This window comes from Globicephala melas, chromosome 12 (assembly GCF_963455315.2).
Source record: "Globicephala melas chromosome 12, mGloMel1.2, whole genome shotgun sequence".
Lineage (NCBI taxonomy): Eukaryota > Metazoa > Chordata > Mammalia > Artiodactyla > Delphinidae > Globicephala > Globicephala melas.
In genome coordinates this window covers 12330832-12346130 of record NC_083325.1, presented here as the reverse complement: position 1 = coordinate 12346130, position 15299 = coordinate 12330832, and the positions used below count along the sequence as shown (strand labels likewise).

At 43.7% G+C, this 15299-nt stretch overlaps 1 protein-coding gene across 1 annotated transcript; it reads right to left on the bottom strand.

Annotated features, from left to right (window-relative positions):
* Nucleotides 1-327: 327 nt before the first annotated feature.
* On the bottom strand, nt 328-15294 carry SLC20A1 (solute carrier family 20 member 1). The gene is made up of 11 exons (XM_030837378.2): nt 15039-15294; nt 13974-14589; nt 13658-13798; nt 13388-13473; nt 8575-8671; nt 6015-6134; nt 4207-4479; nt 3527-4085; nt 2749-2934; nt 2115-2199; nt 328-1298 (listed from the first exon to the last, which is right to left on the bottom strand). Exons 2-11 carry the CDS (start codon nt 14317-14319, stop codon nt 1137-1139), a joined length of 2055 nt encoding a protein of 684 aa, XP_030693238.1. The 5' UTR covers nt 14320-14589; nt 15039-15294; the 3' UTR covers nt 328-1136.
* Nucleotides 15295-15299: the final 5 nt, after the last annotated feature.

The following is a 15299-nucleotide window of genomic DNA, read 5'->3' as shown; positions in this document are numbered from 1 at the left end:
AGTAAGGGTCTAGTAAGACAAACTAATCCATTCAAACAGGAAAACTTTGTGGCTGTTAAAGACAATGAGTAGATACGTGTTAACGTGGAAATGTCTAGGATGTGCTGGTAAAAAATACTAAACAGTTAGAAATGCCCCATGGAGGAATGTCATGTATATTCTGGGATCACAAGAAACATACCAGGGAGGAGTGGGGAACTTTAAGCTAGAGGGCAGTTCTCACTTGTTAAGATACCACATTCTCCTAAGAATTGCATAAGGCTGACTGATCGGGAGCTCAGATGCTTCAAATATATGAACAAAACCAATGAGACATGTTTTCTAAAAACGGTAGGCTTTTTTATTCAGTTAAGAGGTAGACAGATGAACATGGAAGGCTGGCCCATTTAACTCACCCGAAGTTCATATTCCACTGCATTCATCCATCCCACACTGCCAGAAATCTTAAAGAAATAACCAAGACTGCCAGAAGGATTTTTCTTCCTAATTCTTCTTAGCAATCATAGTCAGTGAACTGCCTGCAAAGAAGTTACTACTAACTTAAATTTTCACCGTGTCGAAAGAACCTTGTCCTTGTAAGTAAGAAGTTCACGTATGCCAACAGAACCTGCCACTACCGACAGGAGGGCAGGGTACAAATGACGATTTTTCTAAGAGACTACAAGGGAAGCTTCGGTTACGGTGTGTGCTGTTAAGTCCCTGTGCGTGTTGGGGCAGAAGCTGGTGAAACCAACAAAGCAGAGCACACTGTCAAATGGCTCTGAAGGGTCGTTTTAAAACGACACAAAACAAACAAACAAAAAATCACAAGTTATCTTCAGAGACAACATTAAAACATAATGGAATTGAAGCCTGATACAAAAAGTAGAGAAATATATACAGGAATTCACAGCCCAGAAGGAAAAGGAACCTCAACAGGAACCAGTGGAAACCTGGCTACTTTACATAGCTAATCTTGAGACAAGTCATATTTAGCACAAAAGCAATTATAGCACAAGTAACGCTTCCCTCCCACAGCTCCCAAACTTTAAAGAGACTCCTGTCAGTCTTCTATAACACTGTAATTCATTCTTCAAAGGAACAGGAATGTGTATGGTGGTCCCAAACACTGACCCGAATTTTCATCTCAAACAGCTTCACACTCTGAGGATGACATATTTGAAGACTGCCATGATAGCAGCACTGATAACGCCAGAAATGGGGACTGTGACAAACCAGGCCATAAAAATGTTGCGGAAGAGTCGCCAATCAACAGCCTTTTTGGATCGGAGCCAGCCAACGGACACAACAGAGCCCACCTACGGGAGAAAGCAATCAAGGAAACTGGTTACTGAAGTGCCAGTGGCATTTTGTTAAACAGACCCGTGATTCTTAGGTAGGTAAGGAGCCCCGGACTGCCGGACCGATCCACGAAAGCTGGCTTGTAACAAGACGAAGGGCCAATATAAAATCCAGTCACGGAATCCGTGCTAATTGGGGTAAAAGAGGGAAAGAAAACTCCCTTTCCCCTTCTGAGCTGCTGGAATGTAATGAACTACATTAATAATAACAACTGCTTTAATAATAGATTCCTTTAAGTTTTAGGCTTCCCAAAGATTCTAGAGGGAGGCTGCTGTTAGACCTAATAGCCAATCACCCGTAGATCTCTCTGGAAGAAAAAGAATGACTCAAAGGCTCCATGATGAACTAACTTAAAAATTCCCTTAAGGAAGCCAGTTTCTTCCTTTCCCTACAGTTACCCTATGGTTATTAGATGGTCATCAAGCCACCTTAGGACTCAATAAGTTTCTCAGGACTTCAATCCTGAGATGCTCTGAATATATGCTTGCTTCAAATAAACTGCCCTTCAACAAGCCTCACAGACTTGCTGCCTCTATAAAAAGGGGCTTTTGCACCGTTTGCGGAGAAAATATACTATCTGCTTAAATAAAAGTAATAGACGCTAGAAATTGCACAATGTGTATTTACATCCTTAGAGTCAACTTGTCCTAAACTTGTGAACTCTTCAAGACTCTTCAAGGAAAAAAACCAAAAACCAAAAAGAACAAAAAAATACCTCTCGACGTATCTACTAAAACCACTCAAAAGACACAGTACCTCTACATTACACTTACTTTACAATGTGTTGTACTGATGGGAAGGCCAATATTCGATGCAATTACTACAGTGAGGGCAGATGCCAGTTCAATACTGAAGCCGCTGTGGACACAGACAGATCACTTGTCAAGAATGGAACTTAAATTTTGGTAAGTTAGCACTACCCCAAAGTTCACACAATCTTGCTGTGCTCTATCCAGTGACGAAAACTCCACCAACATCTTCAGTCTGCTCTAACTCCTGAAATCTGCTTTAAATCAGGCCATGAGACTGCTCTTCTCTTTTCCAGCATTTGAGGTTTTAAGGTTTTCTGGAAGCCCATTCTTAAAGCTTGCACTTTTACTTTGAATTTAGTAAACATCAGCGTTGCCTCCGTAAAGACAGAGATAAAAGCCAAATGTACATAGCTAGTAAGTCTTAGCACACACGTCTTTCTCAGAAGTTATTTTGTTAAAAAGAGTCCACCGGAGTTGAATAGATAAATTATGTTTAAGGGCCAGACGATAAGGAAAATCTAAAAAGTTCACACCAAAGAGAGAGGAACATCAGGAACTTACACGAACTTGGTTACTTTACGTAGTACCACTGCACAGTATTATGTATCTTAAGAAAATGAGCATTAACCTAATAAGACCTGCTTTACCAACTTACCTAGAGGGTGTGATTGGTGTCAGATCTTTCCCCATGGTCTGGATAACTCTCCTTCCCCAAACCCATAGACCAATACAGATACCAACACCACCATAGAGCAGAAGCCATATTGGTGTTGCTACTTTTGAGGAAACATCTCCCGTGTCATAAACCAGATACAAAGCAACCAGAGGACCGATGGCGTTGCTGCAAGAAAAAGAGGGCAGGGATGATTTTTCAGGCAAAACTAAAACTTGGCAAGAATCTAGTTGTCAATTGATCTACTAAGTTTTCTAAAGCAAAGCTTTCATTAGAAACTGGTCTTTCTTTCAAAGGAAATAAATGGAACCCCAACATACACAACAGAAGAAAATGAGAGCTCTTCTCAGAGGGGAAATGCCACGCATCTGGTGGCCTGTCTTCCTACAGGCCCAACTAAAGCAAATTTTGGGTTCCAATGAACAGGTGACAAACCACAGAACTAGGATTAACCACCTACAAATTCATTCTAGGGGGCAGTGATTCTATCAAAGAACTGGCTCCCATCTCGATAAAAGGCTTCTCTGTGGAAGATATATGTGTTTATCACCTACAGAAACAAACATATTCTTTGTAACCTCTGAAGAAAAAATTTTTCTTCCTGTTTTTTTAAGTCAATTAATTGCTATTACCTCATCCTTCCTGCATTATTCAGTGTCCCACGGGTGGTATAAGTACCAAGGCCACAAGCAGAACCTCATAAAGGGATTAGGCGGCACAAAAATAGCACGAGCAATGCCAAGAATCATAATCGACTGACCTGACGTCATTGCCACCATGGGCGAATGACCCAAAGCAGGCCGTGAGGATCTGCAGGAACTGGAAGAGGAGAGACACTTCTGGTTTGTCCTGGTCACACCATTCTTCTAGAGAGCTGGTGCTTCCTTTTCTGTCGCCCAGACCCATCTCGGCCTTGACACTCACGTCGATCTCGGATGCCGAGTGAATATCAGACACGGCGTTGCAGTAACTGGTGTAACTGTCCATTCGAATTCGCTTCTTGCTGTCTCCGTTAGGCCACGTCAGCTTCTCCATCTCTTCACCCTTCTGTTCACCTTCTTTGGCACGGAATGAATCCAGGGGCATGCCACAAATTGCCATGGTATAGGAAGTGTAGCTATTGTTGCGCCTCAAGGGTTTGTCGCCAGAGTCTCCCATGCAGTCGCCCACCTTGGCAAGATGTAGCTTGTGGAGCAGCTCTTTGTACAAGCCGGAGTCCTTATGCACTGTGTGATACTGATAGTGGCCGCTGGAGTTTATCTGGTTACTGACAGCTTGATTGAACTGAACTAGGTTCCCATTAGGCAACTGCACTGCACCTGGCCAAGACCGAAAGGTTACACTCAATGCCCAGAGCATCAAGTCCGAACACAGAGCCTCGCAGCAGTGCTGCTGACAAAGGGAAATTCGCCTTTCCCCACCCGAGAAGAGTCCACTCACCGTTCATCGTGCCATCTATGCTGGTTTCCTCTTTCAGGTCCACGCTGGGAAGCCTCTCTCGCTCTGGAGCTTCCTCCAGGTCTCCAAGTTTGAACGAGACCGTTCTCTCCTCCACTGCAGCCCGCAGGGGCCCAGTGGCTGCTGACCCTACCTCTGAGACGGGATTCCTGGTTTCGGTATCACTGAGAGACAACTTTGTTTCTTCACGGTCTTCTTTCAAGCTATTCTTTTTTTCCATTAAGGGGCTTTCAGAAGGACTAGACTTGATTTCTCCTAGAAAAGAAGGATGTTTTTGTTTGGTTTTGACCAAACTAACTTGCTCTACATTTCCCCTTTCCCTCACTTCAAAAAAAAAAAAAAAAAATCCTTCTCAAAATAAGACCACATGTAAACTTCAGTGAAAATTCAGGATAATTTTCCTGTCTGCTTTATTTGCTGTATCGCTTAATCTCTCACTTGGGAAGAAACCAGCGATACAAATGCAGAACACCCTATTACTAGGGGTTGCAAAGTTTTTTTCAGTGAAGGGCCAGATGGTAAAAATCTTTTAGGCTCTGTGGACTCTGCTATAAATTCTTGTTCTTTATAGAACCCTTCACAAATGTAGAAACCATCCTGAGCTTCCTGCTGACCCCTTCTTGAGGGGAAAGGAGCTCAAGCGTGGGGCTGACAGATAACTAAAAATTCTGACTGCATCTAGTGCACGTCCTTTTTAAAAAGTGGCCCCAAATTTCAGTCTGTGAGTTCAAGCAAAATGACACAGCTCAACGCAGGCAACTGAAGGTGACTTGAATTTCCACCTCTAGAAAACAAAGACATGTGCCTTATGGTTCAAGTTCCATGACCAGGTGGGAACGTTTTCTGCCTCTGCACCAATGCCCAGTCTGTTTCCGTGTTCATTCAGGAATCCCGGTCAAGCTACCAACCAGGGTACAGAACATTAGCAAGACCTGTCTCATCTTCTCCCAGACTGAGGGAGAATCAAGGTCACGAAGTCCTGAAGGCCGCCAGACTAGCGCAGAGCCTCTCGGAGGCTCCGGAACACAGCTGCATGACGCAGCACTCTCCCGGTGCCACTGCAGTCTGTGCAGCCCTGCGCTTCTTCAAAGAACAAACTTATATCACCACCCGAGCATTTGCAGATGAAAAGGGCGGAAAAAGATCGTCTCAGGAGAGTTCAAGTAGTAAGGGAAGGAATACAAGATTTAATTAAGACCTATACTAACCAGAATGTATGCCATATTTGATTATACTGAAATACTACATACAGTAATGGTCTAAATGATCCCTTCATGACACCCTGAAAATGTCCACCTCTGGAATCTGTGCTCCAATTCTGAAAATGAACCAAATCTGAAGTCAGATAATATAGTAGCATAGCTCTGAATATCTGAATCTGAAGGCGCTGGTTTTGGTAAATGTTTCCTGTGAAAATATTTCATACCTACCTTTTATTTTTCATTAAGGTATCCTCATCCTTCTCAATTAATGTAGACTACAACTTCTCTGTATTTATCTAGCATGTCACTGGCAAGTGATCAAGGTACAGTAAAAAAAAGAAAAAACAGATTAAGTGCCTAGCTTGTCTGGCGGCCCAAATAAGGTCAAATACGCCTTATGACTAGGTCTCAGGTCATTTTAAGTTAATAAGAACGTAGTTTGGACAATAAACCTACATCCGCAAATTTCCATGTAAATTTTCTGGCTTTACCAATCTATCCAAGTAGCAGATTTTTACAGACGGCTACACACAAACAAGCAAGCACAGCATTACTAGTTAAGATTTTCTGCTACAACGTGTTACTTACGTTCAATTTTTCTCTTCATCCTGGGACATACAAAGAACCAGACGATAAGGGCACAGAAAACTGCACATCCCACCGAGATGAGGATGGTACCCCACAGAGGAAGTTTGTCAAAGCCCAGCACTAGGAGATAAAATGGTGCATCTTGAAAACCCCAGGGCAACTGCCCCCCTGTAATAACGTGTCAACCCTCCTCTGGGGACTCTGGGGTTCCCCAAGCCAGCCCATCACCCTTTATAGCTGTTGCCAGCCTTAGGTCCACAGGATTACTGTGTCCGTGGCTATACAAATCTGGGAGAAAAATCCCATAGCATGTGAAATCCACCAGTCTGGCCTACTTTAAACACCTGCTAGACTGACATCTCCCAAGCTCCTTCACATACTAGGCTTTTTCCTTTCTTTGCTTTAGAAGACAGATTACTACACTGAGCAACTGCAACTAGCTATGAAAATAAACGGAAGCTTTCCACTGCCCAGCCTCCAGATGGGAGCGGCCACACCTTATGTTTGCACATAAGATTTTAACGTTAAGAAAGGAAAGTGCCCCAGTCGTCACATTTCTCCTACTGATGTAATCAGTTCTCTGTGGAAGTTATCACATCCAAGCAAAATCCTTTAGAGCAAGATTATCTCTTAGGACGCATTATCAAACTAAGATACATTTATCTATCAAGGGATAAGAATAGTTCAAAGGGCTGTCTTTCACAAAAAGAAAATAGTAGAGTGGTAATCACACTAACAAGCGACATCTTAAACAGAGACATGCCTACTTCTCACATGGCTCAGGGATCATTAACTAGTCACCTGGTTATCACTTAAATGCCAACAGCCTCCAAGCCACTCGTCTATATTTAATGACAGAAGCAAAGCACTAGAGAACACTACTTAAACCTAAAGGATGTTATAATGATCTGTGGTTTATCCAAGAACAGCTTAGTTCCTTGTGGTTGTTTTGCATATTAGGAATTACTTATAAAATGGAAATTCTATTGTTCCTCAAAATGATTCGTATTTAAAAATCAGATATAAATCGAGGCCCCTTCAAAACCAAAGTTCTGTGATGACTAAATCTTTCCATTTTAATTCCTGCTATCAATTCTAATCATGCAGTTAGTCACACAAACTAAAATATACATGAAATTTAATCAATCTCTGTATCACAATTTAAATTTGCCTACGTTCCAAGTCAAAAAAGGAAAATGAGACTGGTTCTTTCTTGTAAATGATCGACCAAAGGACAGGACAAAAATACCCACATTCCCTTTTCAAAGACGACTGAAAATGCAAGTTTCTAATTTCACTGAACTATGAGCTTTGCTGCTACCACATAAAACATCAGTGCTTAGAGCCTCACGGAGCCTTTTTTAGTTTAACATGAAGAAGCCAATTTAAAACAGAATGGAAAGGCAGCAGGCAAGCTTTCCTTTGCCTGTAGCATTTGGTAAGGAGGCTGGTATCCCCTAAATAAGATCAATATCCTCATAAAGTTGTCTGATTTCTTTCCTGATTATTCTAACAAAGACATGGTTAAAAATACTTAGCTAACTCCAATTTTGGTCAGTGACTTATTACTTCAGTGAGGCTTCCAAAGCAAGTTACAATCCATCAGTCAGAAATGGAATCAATTTGGTGGGCCACAATGAGCATTTTAAAAAGCTAAAAAGAATACTTGCAAATATGACTGCATAGCACATAGTAAGGTTAAGTAGCTTCAACATACTATTCCAGTTCTCTTTCCCTCTCTCCCCCTCCCTCCCTAAGTATGTGTGTGCTGGGCAGCAATGTACAATGTCCTTCTTCCAGTGTCACAACAGTCAAAAGATTGAAAGCCACTGACTTGACGGATCAAAGGCCATCAGGCCAAATGAACCTAGACAGGAAAACTGACTGATCAAGACATGTACTGTCCTGTCTGACAAGTTACAGGTTATCAATCTTTTTCAATTGCTAAATGAAACACGTATCACAATTTAATCCATGCTTTGCCTGTGTTCCAACATAAAAGTAATCAACATTTCAATCTTTATATTCTCACAAATATTTTTCCTCTTAGCTGCATGAATTCTTCTTCCAAGTGCACTTAGGGCAGGTGTTAAACATCCCAACTCTTCTCATTCAAGCAGATTCAGGGGAGTAAATTTAGAAACAAAAAGGAGCTCCACTTGGGAGAGAAAAATGAGAATATCCAGCAAACCAGTCCTAAATGACTGATTATCGAAGACCAAGTATAACTAATGACTCTTCAGTAGTCGAGGTAACATCAATTCCGGTATTTTTAGCATAGATAGGAAAGAGGGAGGGAGAAGATCAAATTATCGGTGGATCCTGTGAAGACTAAAGAGTAAAGGTCTGTAGTGATTTAGAATCTGAGCAGGTCTCTTTGGTTGAAAAACTATCTAGGTTAACTCAGCATACACTAGCCTGCAGCCTTCTGAAATGGGCGCAGGCCAGCCACCTTCTAGGAGATTTCAGCCCTGTAAACAAAAAGGGGTAAATTGGGCATTTAATGCAAGTTTTAGAAACAACTTTCAATTCACATTTAAATATTCTGATATGTACTTACAAGGTGCTCCAGTGTACATGATGGAAAAGAGGTTGATTCCAACTGTGCAGGCATAGAACACTGGCAAAGCTCGCAACCCGTTAGGAACCGGATCTGCCTGTAAAATACCATCATCATTAAGCTCAAGATCTTAAAAGCTGTAAAAACTTAACCCATTTCCATAGAACCTTATCAAAGGGCAGCTTCAGGAATTAGTTCCAATAACTATCTCCCCATAGTAGTTTCCAAGGCCAGATGGTCTTTTCCTACATTTGCTCCTGGAAGTTCCCCTACCAAGGCTGATCTCATCTTCTACATCCATCTGAATTTAAGTTTGTGTTTGCTTTAATGTTTGGGGGTTGGTTAGGTTTTTGTTGCCATTATTGTTTTTTTTTTTTTTTTGGCTTCGTTGCATCTTTGTTGCTGCGCTTGGGTTTTCTCCAGTTGTGTCGAGCGGGGGCTACTCTTTGTTGCGGTGTGCGGGCTTCTCATTGCGTTGGCTCCTCTTGTTGCACAGCATGGGCTCTAGACATGAGGGCTTCAGGAGTTGTGGCACGCAGGCTCAGTAGTTGTGGCTCGCAGGCTCTAGAGCACAGGCTCAGTAGTTGTGGCGCACGGGCTTAGCTGCTCTTAGCTGCTCCGTGGCATATGGGATCTTCCCGGACCAGGGCTCAAACCCGTGTCTCCTGCATTGGCAGGCGGATTCTTAACCACTGAGCCACCAGGGAAGTCCCTGTTGCTGTTATTCTTAACAAGGCTACCTATTACTAGTGACTGGTGATGTCCTGAATGATCAGTTTCAACCCCCAGTGCTCTAAGGTACCTCATGTCCAGATAAAATCTGAGCACACACCTGAAAATGTACTATATAAGAGAGATCAAGAAACAGACTATGAGATATTACATTTCTTACCTGACTTTATACCTGCAATGACTTCTCAAAAACAAAACATGTAGGAGAATATACCAGCAACAACCATCTTATCTAGACATTTGATAAATATGCCACAACTAGTGATTTACCAAAGTGCTAAGATAAAAATCAATCGTACACTAGGTCACCTCCTCATTTAACAGACTGTGCCAAGCACTAAAATATGGGAGTGAATGAGACAAAGTTCCTGCTCTCACAGAACTGACACTTACATTCTAGTACAGAATCATGCTATGAAGAAAAAAGAAGGGGAAGGAGGCCATGATGGAAGGAGGCGCACACTTTAATTCTTGGAGGTGGCGCGGGAGATACTCCAAAGACCATCAGTGGAACAAAGACACAAATGTGTTAGGTCAACAAGCCATAAGCCAGGTACACACGCAGGGGTAGAAAAAGAGCAGCCAGAGAGCAGGCTACCTGGAGGGCAGACTATCCCAGAGACGTCAGAAAGTACAAAGACCCTGAGGCAAACACCTGAATTGTCTGAGGAACAGCAAGGAGGCCAGTGTGACTGGAAACAAGAGTTAAAAACAAGAGCACAGATCTGAATACATGAGAAGGCTGAACTTCAAAGATGTGGTTAGCCCAAAGGTTTAATGCTATCTTGAATCACAATCCAATGGAAAATCTTGGGGAGGAACAGACAAGGAGAAGAATCAAATACATCAGAAGAGTGAGGTAATGGCTTAAGATCAAGGAAACGGAAAGTAGAGGTGCCATTCCAAATCAGCAGAGATGGGCGCTTGACAAAAACCACTCTGAATATTACCTTCCCTATCCGTAGTTTAAGAGAATGCTACAGGTAGGGAATTGGTCAAAACAAAAATAGCCAATAAAACCTAAGCATTAGGGCTTCCCTGTTGGCGCAGTGGTTAAGAATCCACCTGCCAATGCAGGGGACACAGGTTCAAGCCCTGGTCCGGGAAGATCCCACATGCCGCAGAGCAACTAAGTCTATGCGCCACAACTACTGAGCCTGCGCTCTAGAGCCCGCACGCCACAACTACTGAAGCCTGCGCGCCTAGAGTCTGTGCTCTGCAACAAGAGAAGCCACTGCAATGAGAAGCCCGCACACGACAACGAAGAGTAGCCCCCGCTCGCTACAAGTAGAGAAAGCCCACGTGCAGCAACAAAGACCCAACGCAGCCAAACATTAATTAATTTAAAAAAAAAAAAAAAACTCATCATCTCTGAGTAACTCAACCATGCGTGTCCCACCCCAAGGGTAGTCGGTAAGGTTATGAACCTGAGGTGTATATACATTTTTCTTCTAAGAACTCTCTGTGCTTTTAAGAAATTCTCCAAGAAACCAAAGACCACCCCCCGAAATCAAAATCCATAAGGGTTCTAGACATTTGTGGGGGCTTCTCTTTCTCCCTTTTGCTACCTCCAAACTCCTCTTAGCCACTCCCCCAAGAGGTAACCAGGGCTAACATTTTATTGAATGTTGACCACCATATGACTCACCTAACACTTAAAACTTTACCTATAAGTAAATATCTCATCATCCAGTTATATGGGATGGGAAAGGGGGTCTTCATAACCCATTTTCAACCATAATAGTTCATTTTTTATACATCGGACATTCCAGTAAACTAAAGAAAAAAGTTCCTGAGTTTGAAAAGATACCCTAGATATATTTAATGAGATTCCTGACAGAAGGGAGAATGCTGAAAGGCCCACTTTCTTTGACTAGAATTTAAACACTCAACAGGAAAACTCCCTTTTCCCCTTATTCCTTGTTTATTGTCCCAATCCTTAACCTCCACTCTGCTTTTTCCTACTAGACTACCCAACACCCTTGGAACATTCAGAAAATTGAAAATTTTTAAAAGCACTTTTAATGTTAATTTCCAAAACAGAATCTTTAGTTGGAAAGTATCTTAATGGTCAAATATTTAGATTTTAACAGCCAAGACCACCAAAGGTTACTAGTGTAAAGATGTTTTCTTGAGACTTAAAATCTAACAGTAACCAGAAACATTCAGCCTCATCACCTAAAAATTCATCTGTTATTGGTAGATTAAACACAAGAGTACGTGCCTGCCTGTGTGTGTGTGTGTGCGGGTAGATTCTCAAAGTCCATATTGAATAGTTTTAAACACTATTCCAATCATTCTTTTTTTTTTTTTTAATATTTATTTATTTTGGCTGTGCCGGATCTTAGTTGCAGCACACAGGATCTCTTAGTTGTGGCATGCGGACTTCTTAGTTGCGACATGCGAACTCTTTAGTTGCAGCATGCGTGCGTGATCTAGTCCCCTTGACCAGGGATTGAACCCGGGCCCCCTGCATTGGGAGCACAGAGTCTTACCCACTGGACCACCAGGGAAGACCTATTCCAATCATTCTTGATCATGTCCATCCTCATACCCCATGAGGAATATATAATTAAGAAGTTCATATATCTAACTTAAGGTCTCTAACTGAGGATAAAGACGCCTGGCATGCATTCCCCAAATGAGAGTTCTGGGGACCTGAAAATCCCACTTTGCACCTGAAAGCATGACCATTCCTCCTCCAGAAAAGAAGTTTGTTTGGGCTTGAGACACACAAAGCCTCTGGAACAATCTGTCTCTCAATAATCCACAAAGGCCCGGTGTAAACCTTTATGAGCACAAATCCACAACAGGGGATCCCAGCAATCCTCCTGCTTCTCTGGTAAGGAGCAAGCTATACAGCTCTCAAAGTACAAAGAGTTCTGATCCCTGACTACTACTAAGCCTCAAAGGGAAGCCTCACGTTATCACATTCCACAGCTGTGGGGAGTAGGAGGGTAGGTGCTATTCACTAACCACTTGCTAAACAAGACAATGCCAAACTCTGAGTCTGTTGATATCAACCAACTGTTTACTCTCAAATTATACCAAGCTATAGAGGTTTCAAGTTTTCAAAGTATTACGCTGCTATCTTTTGCCAGACTCAGGCCATGGTAAATAGTGATTAGTGAGTCACTTTACCAGTTACTGAATTTCTATAGAAAATATCCTTCCCTAGAGAAGCTCAGAACTAGACCAAACAAACGGTTCTGAATACATTCTTACCCCTTGGGATTAAGCTACCTATCTCCCTTCACTCAGATTTCTTCAGTTCAGAAGAATTTTTAAGAACTTACAATGGACCGTTAAGAGCCATTCACCTCAGGAAAAGGACAACTTTGTTTCCTGAGAAAAAAGCATTTATTCTTACTGTAACTCAGTCCAACGACAACATCCCTTGTTGTCTACATTTATTTTGGAGCCAGCATCAGACTTCTTGATTAAAAAAAAATGCTATCAGGTCCCTCAAAAGGGATTTTCAAATGGACAGGAAATTAAATGGCTGTCTGGAATTTTTTTTTTTTTTTGCCAAGAAAAACAAAACGAGAATTACCTTTACTGGTTCCTTTTTACCTATTCTGAGCTATTAGAGTCAAGTCACTGTGAGAGGTAGCGTGTCCACCATGAAGCTTACAAGCTGGTTTCGATAATCAACACTCTACAAATAACTATGTGGGGACCCAAACGACTCCACTTTAACTGGCAGCTAAGAAAATGTCACCCAGGACACTGTGATTTGTTGAACCCTAAGCTTACAATGCAGACTGGCCTGCATATGACGGTGATTTGAGGTAGTAATCTGCATACAGGTCAACAAAGCCACTCCAAATACATTTCCTTAATTTTTTCTTTCAGTCTCGGCACGCTATAGTGTTCAATTTTTCCTTCCCAAATGACTTCTTGGGTATTGAAAACCTGCTTCTTTCAGAAAATTCAACATACGAGAGGAATACAAAACAAAGAATTTTTCTAACTTTCCAAGGCCACACTCCTACACACCGATCACATTTGCAATAATGCTATCGGTTTGAACACCACTGAGTGTGACTTAGTACAGGTCATGGGGGGAGAGAAAGATTACCTTACGGAGGATGAATGCACGAACAAGGAAGAATAAAATTCCAGACATAATACCAGAAAGCAGCGGTGAGACGAACCAAGACATCACTGGAATAGAACACAGTAAGAAAAAAATGTCAACTAATGGAAATCAGGAACCAAAACACACTTTAAATTTTAGTCCTCTCGTTTCAAAACTTTAGCCCATCCCTCCAATTTTACATCATTTTCTCCCATACACAACGCCATGGTAACACGACAAGAATAAAAAGCCTTTTAGAATTAAACATACCAATTTTTATCAGTTCTGACCACTTGACCCCCTCCTGCCCCTTCGCCACCAGGGAGAAACCAATGGTTGCACCAACGATACAATGGGTTCCAGAAATGGGAAGCTTCAAAAACGAAGCCACTAGTTGCCACACAGCAGAACCTGAAACACATGAAGTTTTATTAAGTACGTGACAAAAGTGACAAATTCCATTATGTACGAAGTGCATATTACTGAATGTAATACTCTGAATCGAGGCAGAGCACAAGAATGGAACTACCCATGATAAGAATTTCCTCACCCGCCACTATCAGGACAACACGAATAAAAAACTTACCAAACATCGCACTGACAGAGCCGGCCATCAGCAGCTCTTGTGTCGAGTTGTACATCTCCACGTCAATCAAGCCCTTCCTGATGGTCTCGCTCACTTTGGCCCCCAGCAGGACGGAGCCCACTGTCTCAAAGATACTAGCTAGGATGCAGGCTTGCTTCAGGGTCACTACACCTGATCCCACGGCTGTACCAAACGAATTTGCTACATCATTGGCTCCCACGGAGAATGCCAGGACAAATGCAATAACGAAGCCCAGGACGAGCATCCATAGGTAGTCCACCAATGGACCAGAAGCGGCAGTAGCAGCAATAGTAGTGGCAATCAGCGTTGCCATGGTAGATGCCATTCTCTAGAGTAGTGGTTCTTTAATTAATCAGAGAATTACTGAGCGGTTTTCGAGATGTGTAAACAGAATATGAGGTATCAAAAATGCTATAATAAATAATATATATTATATAAAATTAAATACTGTAAACTACGGCACAGAAACCGAGCTGGGGAGTTACTGCTATACGCTGCGTATGGGCATCTGTTGTCTGGGGTTTCTTTGGCTCTGGAGGGCTAGAAGCACGGAGCAGAATTCCATGGCGGAGAAGAGAAAGGACGCAAGTTCATCCTGGAAGGGGGGATGGATAACAATAGCAGCGCGCCCTTGCGGTCCCGCACCCCGCGACGGCCCACCGGGACTGGGGGCCCCGGCCGTGCCCGCCGCCCGCGATCCGGTGTCCCGCACCCCAAGCAGAACGCGCCGGGCGGCGGGCACGTGGCGCAGGGGACCACCTCGGCCCGCGCGCGCCCAGCCCGGCCCCCGCGCCGCCGGCCCGCGCGCGCCCTCCCCGCGAAAAGCGGAAAAGAGCCGTTCCCGCGCGCGCCTCCCGGGGACCGCCAAAAAGGCCCGCGGGCGGGCGGACGGGGTGGCATGGGGGAGGGTGGGGGAGGGAGGCGGGCAGCGCCGAAAGCAGAACCCCACCGCGCCGCCGGCCCCGGCCCAGCCCCCGCGCCGCCGCGTCCGCGCCGGGCCCCGGGGAGAAGAAAGAGCCTTTCCAAGGTGGCGCCGCCACTCACCAAAGGAAACGAAGGGCCGAGCGGGAGACGAGGTCCAGGCTGCGGCGGCGGGCTAGGGCCACGGACGCACGCACCTGCTGTTGGCGAGCACACGGCCTGGCCTGGGGCGGAGGCTCTGGGGATGGCTCGGCGGGGCTGGCAACCCACCCAGGAAGCAGCCGCGGACGCCTCAGCAGCCGAGAAGGAAAAGCACTCAGCACGCGACGGCAGCCATCACTCCAGCAGCGCACTCCGCCTGCCTCTACTTATAGCCGTCGCCGC